A 14,875-nucleotide genomic window follows, 5' to 3' on the forward strand; every position below is an offset into this window, starting at 1 on the left:
ATTAGAAAATAGTTTTTTACCGATGTTGGTCATCTACAATAAACACACACACACACATGTTGGGTTTCCATGCTTCATGGGTTCATACCGTAGGTGTAATGGTTTTTCTACTGTACAAACTGTATTTTCTATCCTTTACCCTAACCCTACACCTGCTCCTTGCACAAAATCATAGGCATTTTTAGATTCTCAAAACACTTCATTCTGTATGATTTATTTGCTTTTTTTCCTCATGTGACTAAAAAAGGTCCCCACAAGGTAAAAATTTACTGGTATTACTATCAGATTTCACCTGTTATTAGTTGCACTTTAGGTGATCTGATCAAAATTTGGTCAGCCGAGATGCATCGGTCTCCTTTGGTCATCACCTCTTTTATAAGATTTCTTAAAGACTCTCCTATTTAATTTCTTCCAACCCTTCATTACTTTTGCACAAACATGATCGTAAGCCATGGTCACACTAGACTTTGAGTACACAAAATTTGTATGAATACTGCATAATATTCGTAACATGGTGTCAGACTCTGCTGAATGTAAAAATATGCAATCTTCTCCACTTTACTGCAACTCTGCAGTCTTACAGACTTAAAGTTTGCGTTTTTTAAATTCAGACTGCTTTCCAGTCTGCTAACGTCGTCTCTTCTTCAGCTAAACATAGGCCTACTTGTTCACCCTTTTCAGCCAAATGATTTTAACTTTCCATCCAGACATTTTGGGACTGAAAGCTTCACAAGATCATTCAACTCAGTTTGGTTTCAACGGTGGAAATGGCTTCATTATGTGAAAGAAATGGATAAAGCATTGTGCTTTACATGTTGCTCAGCTAATTATTGAGGACCGTACAAGAGTACCTACATTTCACTGCTGGTTATACACTGTATAATTGTGTATGTGACAAATAAAAACCTTGAATCTTGAAGAGCTGATGCTACATTTGTGAAAGGAGGTTTTAGAAATTGGCGAAAGGCTGTGGAAAAATTTTGAGAGTATGAAAGATCTTCTTTTCATCTTGAATCTATGAACAAGATTGCAGCGTTAAGCAGCACACCAATTAAAGCTCTGATGTCTGATATTGTGGCAAAAGAACAAAAAAACTGCTCGGATGGTTCTGGAGCTGGCTTTCAGGTCAATCAATGTTTAGCCTGTGAAGGGCTACCTCTGAGAGGCCACTCCCATCGTGACGGAGTGTTATGGAAACTTATGCTGGAACGCACATATTCACTACCCGCAGCCCGCGAGTGGCTGCTCAGAAAGGACAATTGGATGTCAGAAAAACTGCAAGATGAAATGCTTGAACTCTTTGCACATGCTATTCAGTGCAAGATAGTAGCTGCGGCATCTGCCTCTCATTACTACGGGCTGACCTCTGACGGAACAACGGACACTACGTCATCTGAGCAGTTCTCTTGTCATTTGTACTATGTGGATCCAAACCTTTCCCAGCAGAGTGTATTTTTGGGATTTTATAATCCACCTGACACAACATCTGAAACCCTTTTTCTTTGCATTAAGGACATCTTCTATCAACTGAAGCTTCCTTTAGAAAAACTCCAAGGCTACTGATTTGATGGGGCCAGTAACATGTCTGGTCGAGTCTCTGGAGTTCAAGCACGACTTAAGAAGGTTTGCCCTGGTTCATTATATGTACACTGCTGCAACCATGCTCTTGACCTGGCGCTGCAAGAGGTAGCACGGGATGTGTGTCTAGTAGCAGATGCACTCAACTTTGTGCAGAGCGTCGCCACACTCATCAGAGTCAGCCAAACGCTAAAACATGTACCAGTCTTTTTTTGGTGATGAAGATGTTGTGTGTAACATTCTTGGGCTGTGGTGGTGTGTGAGGACAACGCAATATCAAGGATTTGCCATGCCTATGGCCCACTTTTGGAAACACTATTTACACTGCAGCAGAATCCAAGCGTTAGTGGTGAGATACGGGCAAATGTAGCTGGGCTTCTCAAGCAAGCTGAGAAGGGGAGAACTGTTTTTGGGCTTCTCTACTGTGAGGTAGTCTTTGGGCCTTGCGAAGCCGTAGCAAGAAGTCTGTAGAGTGCACAAGTGTTTCTGATGCGCTCCAGTGCATACACATGCTCAAAGAACGCATATGCGCACTAAGAGAAGAGAGAGCTGTGGAGGAGATTCTGACAAAAACAAAAACCTGTGCATCAGCGAACAACCGGAAGTTACCATCGGACTCTGGTGGAGGATGTTGTGTCAGAAAAGGGTGAATCAGTGTGGCGACGTGAATATTATGAGGCCCTTGATCTAGTGACATCAGAAATCGAATGCAGGTTTGACCAAGCTGGGATAACTATTGCCGCAGAGAGGGAGCAAATTCTCATGGATTCCACAAAGGGACAGTGTTCACAGAGGCCGAGCTGAGTTCCCTTCAGCTTCCCAGTAACATGGCCAGAGCGTCTCTATATTTGCAACTAAGGATGCTGGGTGACCTCACCAAAAATGAAACACTTCACACAATCCAGGACTTTATATGTCAAACTTTCAACTACAAACAAGAGCACACACAGGCATACAAACCAAATAAGCACAGATCATTTGCATACTACTGAATTATTTATTTGTGAATAAGGTAATGATGGATAAAAATAGCAAACACACAGAAGAAAATCAGTCTTGATCAAACATAAATAGAGGATTCGCTGTGCATTAACGCTTCATCGTGTTGTAGCTGTAGAATTGGCCGTCTGTTCGTGGATCCATTGCAGGTAGTTGGAGACGCGGGTGTAAATGCCGTAGGACCCCGGTCGGGCGCAGCCTTTCCCCCAGCTCACGATGCCCAGCAAGAAGGTGGTGTCCCTGTAGCGGGTCACCAGTGGCCCGCCGCTGTCCCCTTTACACGAGTCCTGCTTCCCCTCGATGTAACCGGCGCAGAACATGTTGCTGGTGAGCGTCACGTTGCTGCTCTCGATGCACTCCTGCGTGCGGATGCGGGGCACCTGCAGGCGGCGCAGTAAGCGTGACGTGGGTCCGTCCTCGCTGCGTTTGCCCCAGCCGCTCACCGTGTGCTTGCTGATGGCCCACAGCTCACGCTCGGCCATGTCTCGTAGCGGCAGGCAGACGGGGACGGTGTAGGTGCTGTAGATGATGGGCCTGCGCAGACGCAGCAAGGCAATGTCGTTGTCTGAGGTCTCGGACACGTAGCCGGGGTGCATGAGCATCTGCTCCACCTGGATGACCTGCTCTGTGCCTTCTTCCACCTCGATGTCATGCTCACCTGAGTCGCAGACAACACACACAATAGAGCTACACATGTAGAGCTGGTACTAAATAGTGTGCTGCAGCCGTGACGGCGAGACCCAGACGACTAACTCGCCATAGATTTTCCTGTGGGTTCTTATAACGGGGTTTTTCATACATTTTAAGAGTATAATACAAGTAAAAATGATTGTCTTGTTTTCAGAAAAAACAAGTCAAAATTAAGTGGGTTTTTGCTTAGAACAAGCTAAATAATCTGCCAATGGGGTAAGCAAAATAATGTTATTTCAAACCGAAAACAAGATTATTTTGCTTGTTTTGAGCAAAAACTGATTTTAACTTGTTTTTTTGAAAACAAGACAATAATTTTTACTTGTCTAGAAAATCCTTCTTGATTTAAGAATTTTAAGATATTTTGACTAGAAATACACAACTATTTGTCGTGTAAATGAACGACCAAAGCGCATAAAAAGTTTTTGTAAACGCTCCCTTAGTCTTCTGGGTTTTGACCACACGGCTGCAGCACTCTAATATTACTGAGCATACCTCCTCTATTTAAAAAATAAATATTTATGTAAAAATTTGCAAATACATTAAAACACATGATATGTAGTCTTTCTCAGTCTTTTTCAGTTACTAATAATAACTTGTATGAGTATGCAAGTAAACTGTTAGAAATCAGTTAAGAGCAGTGATTTTTTTTCTTCTTTATAATATTGTTTGATTAATATGAATTAGTGAAGTGAAGTGAAGTGAAGTGAAGTGAAGTGACATTCAGCCAAGTATGGTGACCCATACTCGGAATTCGTGCTCTGCATTTAACCCATCCAACGTGCACACACACACAGCAGTGAACACACACACACAGCAGTGAACACACACTCACAGCAGTGAACACACACACAGCAGTGAACACACACACACCGTGAACACACACCCGGAGCAGTGGGCAGCCATTTATGCTGCGGCGCCCGGGGAGCAGTTGGGGATTCGGTGCCTTGCTCAAGGGCACCTCAGTCGTGGTATTGAGGGTGGAGAGAGCGCTGGACATTCACTCCCCCCACCTACAATCCCTGCCGGCCCGAGACTCGAACCCACAACCTTTGGATTACGAGTCCGACTCTCTAACCATTAGGCCACGACTTCCCCTACATTACATAATCAGATGTGGTTTTGTAACTCTGATGACTGCTAGATGTTTTCACATGTGTAATAATTTAGTTCACAATCCGTTCCGAGAGCGACCGTACCTGCGACTATCTTGAGAAACCTGACATTGAGTTTTTCCAAACAGTGGGCGGCTGTGAGGATCCAGGTGGATTTGTAGATCACACCTCCACAGAAACCCTTCTGACCGTACTTCAGCAACACCTGTCCGTCAACACACACACACAGACACACACACACACACACACACACACACACACACACACAGACAGACACAGACACACACACACACACACACACACACACATAGACAGACAGATGTTTGATTAGGTGCAGTATGACCTTGATTAGGTGCAGTATGACCTGTGAACAGGTGGATTCTGTGTGGTGACCGCTGGTACCTGCCATGGACAGTGACCTTTAGGACATTCGGCTCCACCAACGATACGAGATCTCACATCGTCCTTAGGATTCATAGCAGCACCTCCACCCTGAAGAAGAGGAACCTTCCCACACGGAAAAGCCTCTGTAACGGAGAGTTAGATTCAGTTTACGTACAGACTCCATGTTGAAGTCAGTATAGGACAACCAGTGTTGGGGAAAGTTACTTTTAAAAGTAATGCGTTACAATATTGCGTTAAAAGTAGTAGTAGTAGCCCTTTATTGTCACTAGTCACAAGTACCAGCGAAATTAGCCATCAACCTGTCCATACATACACAAACATACATACAATATGACAAGGGGGTAGACAGGACAGGAAGACAGGGAATTTTGGAAGATAATACAGCATAAACATGAGGAAGGGAGAGGAGAAAAAAAATATAACCCCCAGACTATGCTCCTGCGGGAGTACAGTGTGAGAACAGGAAAAAAAACACCTCAGCAACAGAAGCACATAATCATAACATAGACACATGACTAGCAACGGGGGGAGAGTTGATCCAGCTCTGGCAAGCAGCCATCCGGTCCTGCAGCCCAAGGCGCCGGTCACAGACCCGCTTGTCAGGTGGCGGTGCGAAGCGGCGAAGGCGTTGGATTAGGGTTGGGAGGTGAAATGCATATCAGTATATGAGTGGAGTTCGTGTGTTCGTTGGCCTGGTGAGTCGTCACGCTGGAATTCAAAAACAAGTTGCCTCAGTCCGCAGATTGTAATAGCGACACACCAGGTTGCCACGGAAACAGCCTTGGTCAGGACCCCGACAGAGTCAACAACATCAGGTGTCTGGAAGGGGGGAGGAACGCAAGAGAGCGTCTTCACTGCAGTGCTCTTCCGGGGTTGTTTACACCAGCAGTGACCTTGCCGAGCCAGCTGGTTTAGGGGAGCCGAAAGAAGATAAGATTGCGATTGTTTGGTCTTGGATCGAGTAGCCGCATTCCAATTTCACAGCTACTCTCTTAGTCCTTTCTGGTCTCCAAATGCATCAATTTTCAATCATGACGGGCAGCCTTGTGAGGCTTTGGACAGCTGTTTCCGTCTCCTGAATTCTTCGATAACCCAGAGCAAAGCTTAATCCAATCAGCAGAATCAATAGGTAGATGTCAATGTCCTCCATGGAAAGAGCCGCCAGACACACGACCCCGATCAGGTTCCCCGATCCCCTCGATCCCAGGCTTCTCGTCGAGAAGATGGTGTCAATTTCGTTGCGAGACCAGTTGATCAAATCCATGATTTTTCAGTTTTTCAGAGCACTGCAGAAGGAATCTCTCAAGTACAAGACGAGACGAAGAGCAAGCAGGGAAGATAAGGGGAGGACAGGAGAGAAAATGTGACCGCCTTCGCTGAGAGCCAAACGAGAAAGTAACTATTACTTAGTTACTTTTTATGGAAAGTAATGAGTTACGTTATTTTTGTGTTACTTTTTAAATCTGGGCAAAGCTTGCTTATTTGTTTTTAATATAAAAAGTTAGATTTTTGACAAACAAAAAAAGATTTCTCACCGTGTGTCAGGCACTTCTGACCATTTGACCCTAAGAAATATCCATCGGCACAGGAACAGTTCCGCTGAGTGTCCTCCTCCACGCAGAAGTGCTCGCATCGCCCGTTATCATGCAGACAGGAGTCAGGAACGTCTTTAATCGCTGAGGAGTGGAAGGAAAAACGTGTGCTTGGGCCTGAATCAGGAATTGTTCATTCTTTAACTTCAAGGATGTGATGGTTACTATCACGTTACTCTTTCTGAACGCTAAACTCAGATAAGTTCATGTATAGTAGGCGCTTCAAGAGTCTTTGAAGCACAAATTATACTATATACACTAATATAGGAATTATACTATATACACTATTACCAACTATAACATACTGTAGCATGATATGTAGCAATTTTAACATGTAACAAGTGAAACATTACACCCAGGAAGAGACATTGTTTGGTTTCTTTTTTGCAGTACGGGCAAACACAATAAAATAATCTCCTTTAAATGATACAGATATATACATTTTTTCTGTCATTTATGGGTTTCCAAACAAGGCTCAATCTGTAATCTGGCATTTTTAATAAAATCATAATCGACAGGTACGGGTTTGTTCGGCTGCAATATTCTGTCTCATTTTGTGTCATTTCTTGTGTCCTGTCTTGTCTTATCAGCCATTTAGCATTTTATTTCCATAGTCCACTTTAGAGATTCTACTGACTAGAAGTATAACTCAACTAACCATCATGCATGTGTAGCTATATATCATCTAACTCTCATTAGAGTATCAGTAGACTGTAAGGTTAGGGTTAAGGTTAGTAGAAGAAGTTGAAATGCGGTTGCAGATTACTTACAGTATAGAATGTCTGTCGGGGACATTAAAATAAAGTGTTCACAGATATGAAGCAGACAGTCTACTAATACCCCTTATGATAATTAACCATGGTTTTATTGTAGTAAAAGTGTAGTAACCATGTTTATTTGGCGTATTGATTATCATTTGTATAACCACAGTTTTAATAGATATACCATGGTTAAACTATGGTTAGTGTAGCAAAACCATGGTTAAGTTGTATTTAACTATAGTAACCATGGTTTTGTGGTTTAATAATTTGTAGTAAAACCATGACTAATTTAGCTTATACTAGTCTAATACTACTCTAATGGCTGCTAGTTGACATAACCTGCATTTGGCAATTCTTTTTATTTTATGAATAAATAAATAAACAGCTGCATTGCCTACATTGAAGCCCTGTTGTGTTTGCGTTTGCTCTCACCCTGCTCACAGTTGCGTCCGCTGAAGCCCAGCGAACACAGACACGTGTAGGATTCGGCGTTCTGGGTCGTGCAGAGCCCATTATTCTCACATGGATTTGATTCACATTGATCTTTAACTGCAGACGAACACAAATATTCATCTTAATCACAGACAATGTCACGAGGATGAATAACTTTCTAAAAACAATTTCAAAATCTCACCATCGTAGATCTTCCAGAACTCATTCTGTGTGGAGACATTAGTTAGACGTTTGCTTGCATTGAACTAATAAAATACACATTAAATGTGGAACAATTTTCCAAATTTTGTTAGTTATTGCTTTAAAAAAGCAAAAATATCTGCCAGTGGGGTAAGAAAAATAATCTTGTTTAGCCTTTGAATTGAGATTATTTTTCTAACGAAGACTAAAATGTAATTCATTGTAACAGTTTTGTCAGGCATATTTACAACAACAATCACTATATGACATATTAAAAGGCTAATTACTTTCACTCCAAATACTAATTACGTGTAATTTCACATTTTTAGAATTTGCCACTATTGTAGGTTTTGCCCATTTTCAGTAAGAATCTTTTACTAATTTAAAAAACAATAAAATGTAATATGTCCCTTATTCTTTTATATATTTTAATATGTACAAGTCAGAATAAGCAAGTTGTTTGAATTTTTACATAAATATTAGACACTGTAACATAATTTCAACCAAATTTTGACATTTTATTCTCCAAAAACTTATTTGAAACCTTAAAAATTAGACACTTTACTTACATTTAATGTGTTTTCTATGGACATAAAATCACTTAAATTAAATTTATTTTGATGCGGACATCTTAACGTCTATGACCCTTATACTAGAAAACAAGACATAAATACTAAGGAAGAAATTTCTTTTTGCAGTGTACTGCATATCAAACCCAGTCCAATGGCATCAGTCACTGAACATGTGTCTGTCACGTGTAATACTGACGGTGGCCTCCGTGTGTTCAAACACCTCCCGCGCCTCCTCATACGAACATTTCTCCTCCAGACACTCCCTCTCCAGATTGCCCATCTTCAGCTCCTCAAACCAGCCTGAGTTTGCCCGCTTGGTCCGGATCAAAACCCCATGAGCCTCGTCCTTCCCCACAAACACTGAACAACACACATGTACACCAGACTGCCTTATCATCAACAGCACTCTTATCATACACACTGCTGGATTTGGTGGTATACTGTGGATCTGTTGGTTTAGTTACCTGTGGCAGAATGACAGCTGTAAAGACCCAAGAGGACTGAAAACCCTGACAGGAGACTCATGTTGAACAGGCTGTGTGGTGTGTATCTTTTGCTGCAGGTTCAAAGGTCTGTGGTCTAAATACTCTCCACCCCTCAGAGTTTACAAACCCTCCCTTACTGAACCACAGAGATGCCAGGTCACACGACAGCATTTAAAAGAGTTTATTTGTGTTAATATATGTGCATTTTCCAGTGATACATAATATAAATTTCATCATGTTCTGCCATCTTTTATTATACTCACTTACATGTGTCTTTATGCATGCTTAAAGGTGAAGTGTGCATCAAGCTGAATTGCAAAATTTGTTATTTTTTCTGGAGTTTACCAGTGCCAGTGTTATATGGTGACAAACTCACATGATTGGCTAGACGTTGACATGCCGGGCCGCTCAAACAGATCAATGTTTCACTCTTCAGGAATTATAGGAGCCGTTCACACTAAATACGTTTTTCCATTCCACTGCAATACTTTTCTGTTGTTTAAAGGGTCATGACATGAGAAATCAAATGTGCCTTGATCTTTTGGTATATAAAAGGGTTTTTCTACCATTAAAATATCCTGCAAATTTCATAGCTTAAACAAAACAGTTATTTAATAAAGCTCCAAAAACGGCTCGATTGGATCCGAGGGGCAACATGATGTCACGGGGGCACAAACATTTGCATAAACACGCCTCCAGAGCAAGACATCAACGAATAGTCTTCTTCTCAGCATAGGCCCCGCCCACTTTAACACTTGATCACGCTGAATGCGAGTGTTGCATCGCGTCAAAAGCAAATATAAATCACAATCACTGCGCTATATCGTCTACACTGGATACAGTTACAGATATGAGTCTGTCGTCAGGACAAATGCAGTGAAATAACGATCGCTTTGATGCGTTTGGTTTAAACAGCTCGTTGTACAGATATCAGAAGGATCCCAGCGTAAGGAACAAGTGGATAGTTTATTTTTAATTGCATCCCGGATCGTGTCAAAACACTCACATGCATTGATACTGTTTCCTATGCAATGACTTTAGCCAATCATAACAAGCCTTAAAGGACCCGCCCCTTAAAACAGGTCGTTTCAGACAGAGGGTCAGAATGAGGGTTGGAAATAATCATTTTTCCACATATTTATTTATTTTTGTGTGCAAAATACTTCATTAACATTATACGAAAACCTCAAGGAACATATTAAAAAAGTCCATGCCATGACCCCTTTAATCACATGCTACCATCTCGTGTCTTTTGCAGCATCTCGTCCATGACAGGCTTTTCTAAAAACAAGTTCAGCTTTTAAAAACGAGTCTCATTTTCCCCATGTCTTCAGTTTTCCAGAGCAAAAACATATTCTGTGTAAACGGCCTGAAATCTGAACACACTTCACCTTTAACAACATTCATAAACCCTTGAATTCATGCGGCGGCTACAGTCTTCATGATCCACTCCACAAAGACAGACACACGCGTGTAGATGCCGTAGACGTTAGCGCGAGCGCAGCCTTTGCCCCAACTCACGATCCCTGTCAGAAACCATGTGTTCTTATAGCGGGTGACCAGCGGCCCTCCACTGTCCCCCTGACAGGAGTCCCGGCCACCCTCGATGAAGCCGGCACACAGCATGTTCCTGGTCACCTTCAGACCCGACTTTGCCTTGCACTCGTCTAAAGAGACCCTCGGCACCTCCAGCCGCTGAAGAACTGGAGACGGCGGACCGGACTGCGCCAGGCGACCCCATCCACTGACGGTGGACATGCGAATGGCTCCGATGGTGCGTCCGAAGGTGCCGTTAACGGGAGGAAGGCAGATGGGAATAGCGAAGGCATCCAGCGTGATGGGGCTGAGCAGACGCAGCAGTGCGATGTCACTGTCGGTGCTGGAGTGGTTATAACGCGGGTGGATGAACACTTTAGACACTTTCCTCATCTGTTCGGTTCCTTCGTCTTTCCCACGGATGTGTTCACCTGCAGCAGAAGGCAAAATGAGACCAAAAGAGAAGATACAGAGGTCTACACTAGAGCTGTGGGAGGAGGAACGTCAACAGAACCAGCATTACATGAACAACAATGACGTCACGAATGTCTCCTAGTTTCAATCCAGAGTTTCCAAATTCTAAATCAGAGTTTTACAAACTTGCAATTGCTGTAACTCCCAGAGATGAACCCAATAATGACGGTAGTTCCTGACCAAGTCGTTTCTTACCAACTGTTACTTGTAAGAGGCTTGGATCCTTTTCCCAAACGCAGTGAGCTGCGGTGAGAATCCAGTGGGAATCTAGAATAACAGCACCGCATTTATACTGTTCATCATGCTGTAGTAAAGCCTGTGGAGGAGACGCACAGAAACACTGACTGAGAAAACACCAAATGAACAGAGAGATCAGATCTGAAGAACAAATGGATTCTGTGGAAAGTACGTTCTTCAAAATTAAGGTTCTTTAATGGAATCTATGGTTTCATGAAGAAAATGTAAGATCTATGGAACTTTTCTATTGGACAAAAAAGCTATTTAGATTATTAAAATATTAAATGCACTAAAAAAATGGTGCTTATAAAGGACAGGTCTCATGCTGTTCATCTGATTTCCTCATGAATGCTCACCTGCCACGGACACTGTCCTTTAGGACACACGTCTCCCTTCACTATCCTTGGACCAACGCCCTTCGGCACCAGCCTTCCACACGGGAATCGATCTGAGCACATGATGAGAAATACAACATGAGTTTACATCAACAGCAATATGGCCTTACAGCACAAACACAATGATTTTAGAGTTATCCACCTGAGCATTCCTGTAGCTCAATCAGTAATCATGGCGCTATCAATGCCAACGTTCATGGGTTCGATTCCCAGGGAATGCGTGAACTGATCAAATGTATACCTTTAATGCAGTGTAAGTCGCTTTGGATAAAAGCATCTGCCAAATGCATAAATGTAAACATATCCAGCACATTGATGTGCACTGGAGCTCAAAATCTGAACCATCTCCAAGACACTCCTTGTGTCTCTATAATGTAGTAGGTGAAAAACTATATGTGACATATGAGAAAAGAGTAGTACTTGGGCCTAACCTACTACATCTGTTGAGATTGCACAGTGTGGATCTAGTGGACACTTTACTATCCCATGATGCCACGGGAGTGGAGTTATAAATGGCAGTGAACCAAAGCAACTGACGCCGCAATTCAAGTAAATTGTCAAGTGAATGCATCTTGATTCAAGAGTTTTTAGATATTTATACTAGAAAACAAGACAAAAACACTAAGTAAGAAAATCATTTTTTTGCAGTGTATTTGGAAAGTATGTGGTTTCAGATGCAGCAAATGTTGGGAATAGCATAGGCCTACTAACATACTAACATATTACATCTGCCATATTTAATGCTCAGTATTTGAATTTTCTGTATGCATGACCAACTACATGTCAAAGTGTGCAATATAGACCCAAAGTACATCACACAATGCAATGTGCTTGACTCGACTCTCCATTTCTAATCAGCAGTGATAGCGGCATTGATTTTTCCTGATTTATTAGGTCACACTGCAAAACGTTCAGACACTTTTAAAGAAAGCTAAACATTGCCAAAGCTAAATACCATTATTTCTGAGCTGATAACTGGACTGTATAACGCACACTGTTTCATATACTCCTAGTCTAGGCAGTGGACAGTATTTTGAACAGAGCCGATGGCTAAGACGTCTGTGTTTGCAGACTGACCCTGCGGCACGCAGCTGCTGTTGTCTATGTGTAGTGTGTATCCAGGTGCACAATCACAGCGATGGGTCGAATCACTGATTTCTACACAGAAGTGCTCGCAGCCGCCATTCCTGTACAAACATCCGTAGGAAGTGGGTGGAAATATTTCTGTGGGACGTATGACAGGATTAACATGAGTAGATCCTTGTGTTGTGTTGTGATGATTGTTGTGTGTTACCTTTGTCGCAGTGTCGCCCTTCAAAGTTCACTGGACAGATGCAGATGTATGCGTTTATCTGATCCACACACGTGGCTCCGTTCTGACACGGTCCCGACTGACAATGATCCTCCTCTGAAGAGGCAAAGCACAGTTTTACAAGATCTGAGGACACTGTGAGTAGAGTTTGTGCAAACTCGTTGTTGGCTGTCGGGCATTTCTATGCAGTTTCAATTAAACTGTGTGTAATCTGCACTTGAAGTCGCTGGTTTACCTGTGTATCTCTTCCAGAAATCTTCCTGAAACACAACAGGAGAGTTCTCTTAGATTTCCTTCAGATCTTCTGCTATTTATGTGCCGTTTTGGTTGTTTTGTCTCAAATTCAAACACAAACTTTCATTAATGTCATGAGTGTCTCACTAACCAGGTTTCCATCCAAGGATTGTTTTGCGGAAAAATATTTAGCGCTTTAAAATATTTACAATATAGCTGATGGAAATGCCTATTATCGATTAAATGTCTCATGTGTCGACAAAATCTTTTTCCGTTTAACTTTAGCGCGTAAATTCCATATCGATACTTCAAATGTCGCAAAAATTTGTTTGGAAACTGTTTTTTGTGGAGAAAAGGGGCTTTAACGCAAATAAATGTGGAGTCACATGACAGAATTGATTCTGAATGATCTGAATGGCGAGTGTCTCTAAATTGAGACTGACTCTGAATTAAGACTTACTATGAATTATCAGAATTGAGACTCACTCTGAATGATCTGAACTGAGACTTATCTGAATTGATTCTGATTTATCTGAATTGAGAGTGACTCTGAATTGAGACTTACTATAAATTAGAATTGAGACTCACTCTGAATTATCTGAACTAAAACTGTATTATCTGAATTGATTCTGAATAATCTGAATTGAGATTGATTCTGAATGGTCTTCATTGAAACTGACTTTGAATTAACTGAATTGAGACTCACTCTGAATTGAGACTGATTCTGAATTTAGACTGACTCTGAATTGAGACTGATTCTGAATTGAGAGTGACTCTGAATGATCTGAATTAACAGTGACTCTACCTCAAGCACTATGTCAGTCTGAGCAGATCTTACTAAATGTCTTCTCCTCACCAGTTGTTCAGGGACGGTGAAGATCTCTCTGGCCTCCTCATACGAGCAGATCTCCTCAAGACACTCTCTCTCCAGATCGCCCAGCTTCAGCTCCTCCAGGAAGGAGTTTGCCCGTCGGACACGATGCATTAATGCCCGGTTTGCCTCAGACTTACTGAGGAAGACTGCAGATGATGAAGAGACAGAGAGTAAATATCAGGCAGACCGTGAGTGAGTCTGTATACCGTTGTAGTCTCATGTAAACATGGATGAGAAACACACAAACACATGGCACACAGCTGATCTCACAAACACAGACTCTTCTCTGTTTTTAAGATCTCAACACTCACCCGATGGAAGTCCAAAGCACACTGGGACGGCGAGCAGCGTCAGGATCATGTGGCAGTGCTTCACTCTGTTCAGGTTGGACTCCATGATGTTTTAGCTTCAGGATCGAAGTCTGTAAATCATGGGCTGTGTTCTGGACACACAGTGAGCGTATGGACAGCAGATTGCACAATGCTGTCTGACTGAAGCGGCTCTTTAAATCACCAGCGGATGGAGCCACTGATACAGAGACTGAGGAACAGCCATCCTTCACTTCATTCATGCCACGGGTGAGATTTCACACAAGGGCTGACATTATCTCAACAAATTAGAAGGTGACATGAGATCAAACTAGACACACATATTCAACCATTACTTTTAAGTTCATGCTTAAAACAAACAGAAATGCCTGTCAGTATTTTAATATATTTATTCTTCTTCTTGACAACTCTGGTATTAATTCTGCGCAAACTGTTTTAACATTTAGACTTAATTCATAATTCGTACAGTAGATGATCATTTCAGTTAAATTGAGTTCATTCAGAATCTTGGTGGTGCTTAAGTTTGGATTTTAGAAACAGCATATATTTTAAAACATTTAAAGAAATAGTTCATGCAAAAATGATAATTGTCTGATCATTTCCTCCCCAGGGTTTCTGCAGGTCATAACAAGTCTTCATTCGTCCACAGATTAA

The 14,875-nt window shown here is 42.0% G+C and overlaps 2 protein-coding genes across 2 annotated transcripts; both read right to left on the minus strand.

The window, feature by feature from the left end:
- Positions 1 to 2,563: 2,563 nt before the first annotated feature.
- On the minus strand, positions 2,564 to 8,953 carry LOC306874114 (coagulation factor VII-like). The gene is made up of 8 exons (XM_079423893.1): positions 8,810 to 8,953; positions 8,542 to 8,705; positions 7,775 to 7,799; positions 7,573 to 7,689; positions 6,323 to 6,463; positions 4,785 to 4,909; positions 4,467 to 4,587; positions 2,564 to 3,235 (listed from the first exon to the last, which is right to left on the minus strand). The coding sequence occupies exons 1-8, from the start codon at positions 8,868 to 8,870 to the stop codon at positions 2,676 to 2,678; spliced, it is 1,314 nt and encodes a 437-aa protein (XP_079280019.1). The 5' UTR covers positions 8,871 to 8,953; the 3' UTR covers positions 2,564 to 2,675.
- A 42-nt stretch (positions 8,954 to 8,995) lies between these two features.
- On the minus strand, positions 8,996 to 14,340 carry LOC306874115 (coagulation factor VII-like). The gene is made up of 8 exons (XM_079423894.1): positions 14,204 to 14,340; positions 13,875 to 14,038; positions 13,020 to 13,044; positions 12,767 to 12,880; positions 12,550 to 12,696; positions 11,434 to 11,525; positions 11,036 to 11,156; positions 8,996 to 10,797 (listed from the first exon to the last, which is right to left on the minus strand). The coding sequence occupies exons 1-8, from the start codon at positions 14,286 to 14,288 to the stop codon at positions 10,250 to 10,252; spliced, it is 1,296 nt and encodes a 431-aa protein (XP_079280020.1). The 5' UTR covers positions 14,289 to 14,340; the 3' UTR covers positions 8,996 to 10,249.
- Between the last annotated feature and the right edge of the window lie 535 nt (positions 14,341 to 14,875).

This window comes from Barbus barbus (assembly GCF_936440315.1).
Source record: "Barbus barbus genome assembly, chromosome: 8".
Lineage (NCBI taxonomy): Eukaryota > Metazoa > Chordata > Actinopteri > Cypriniformes > Cyprinidae > Barbus > Barbus barbus.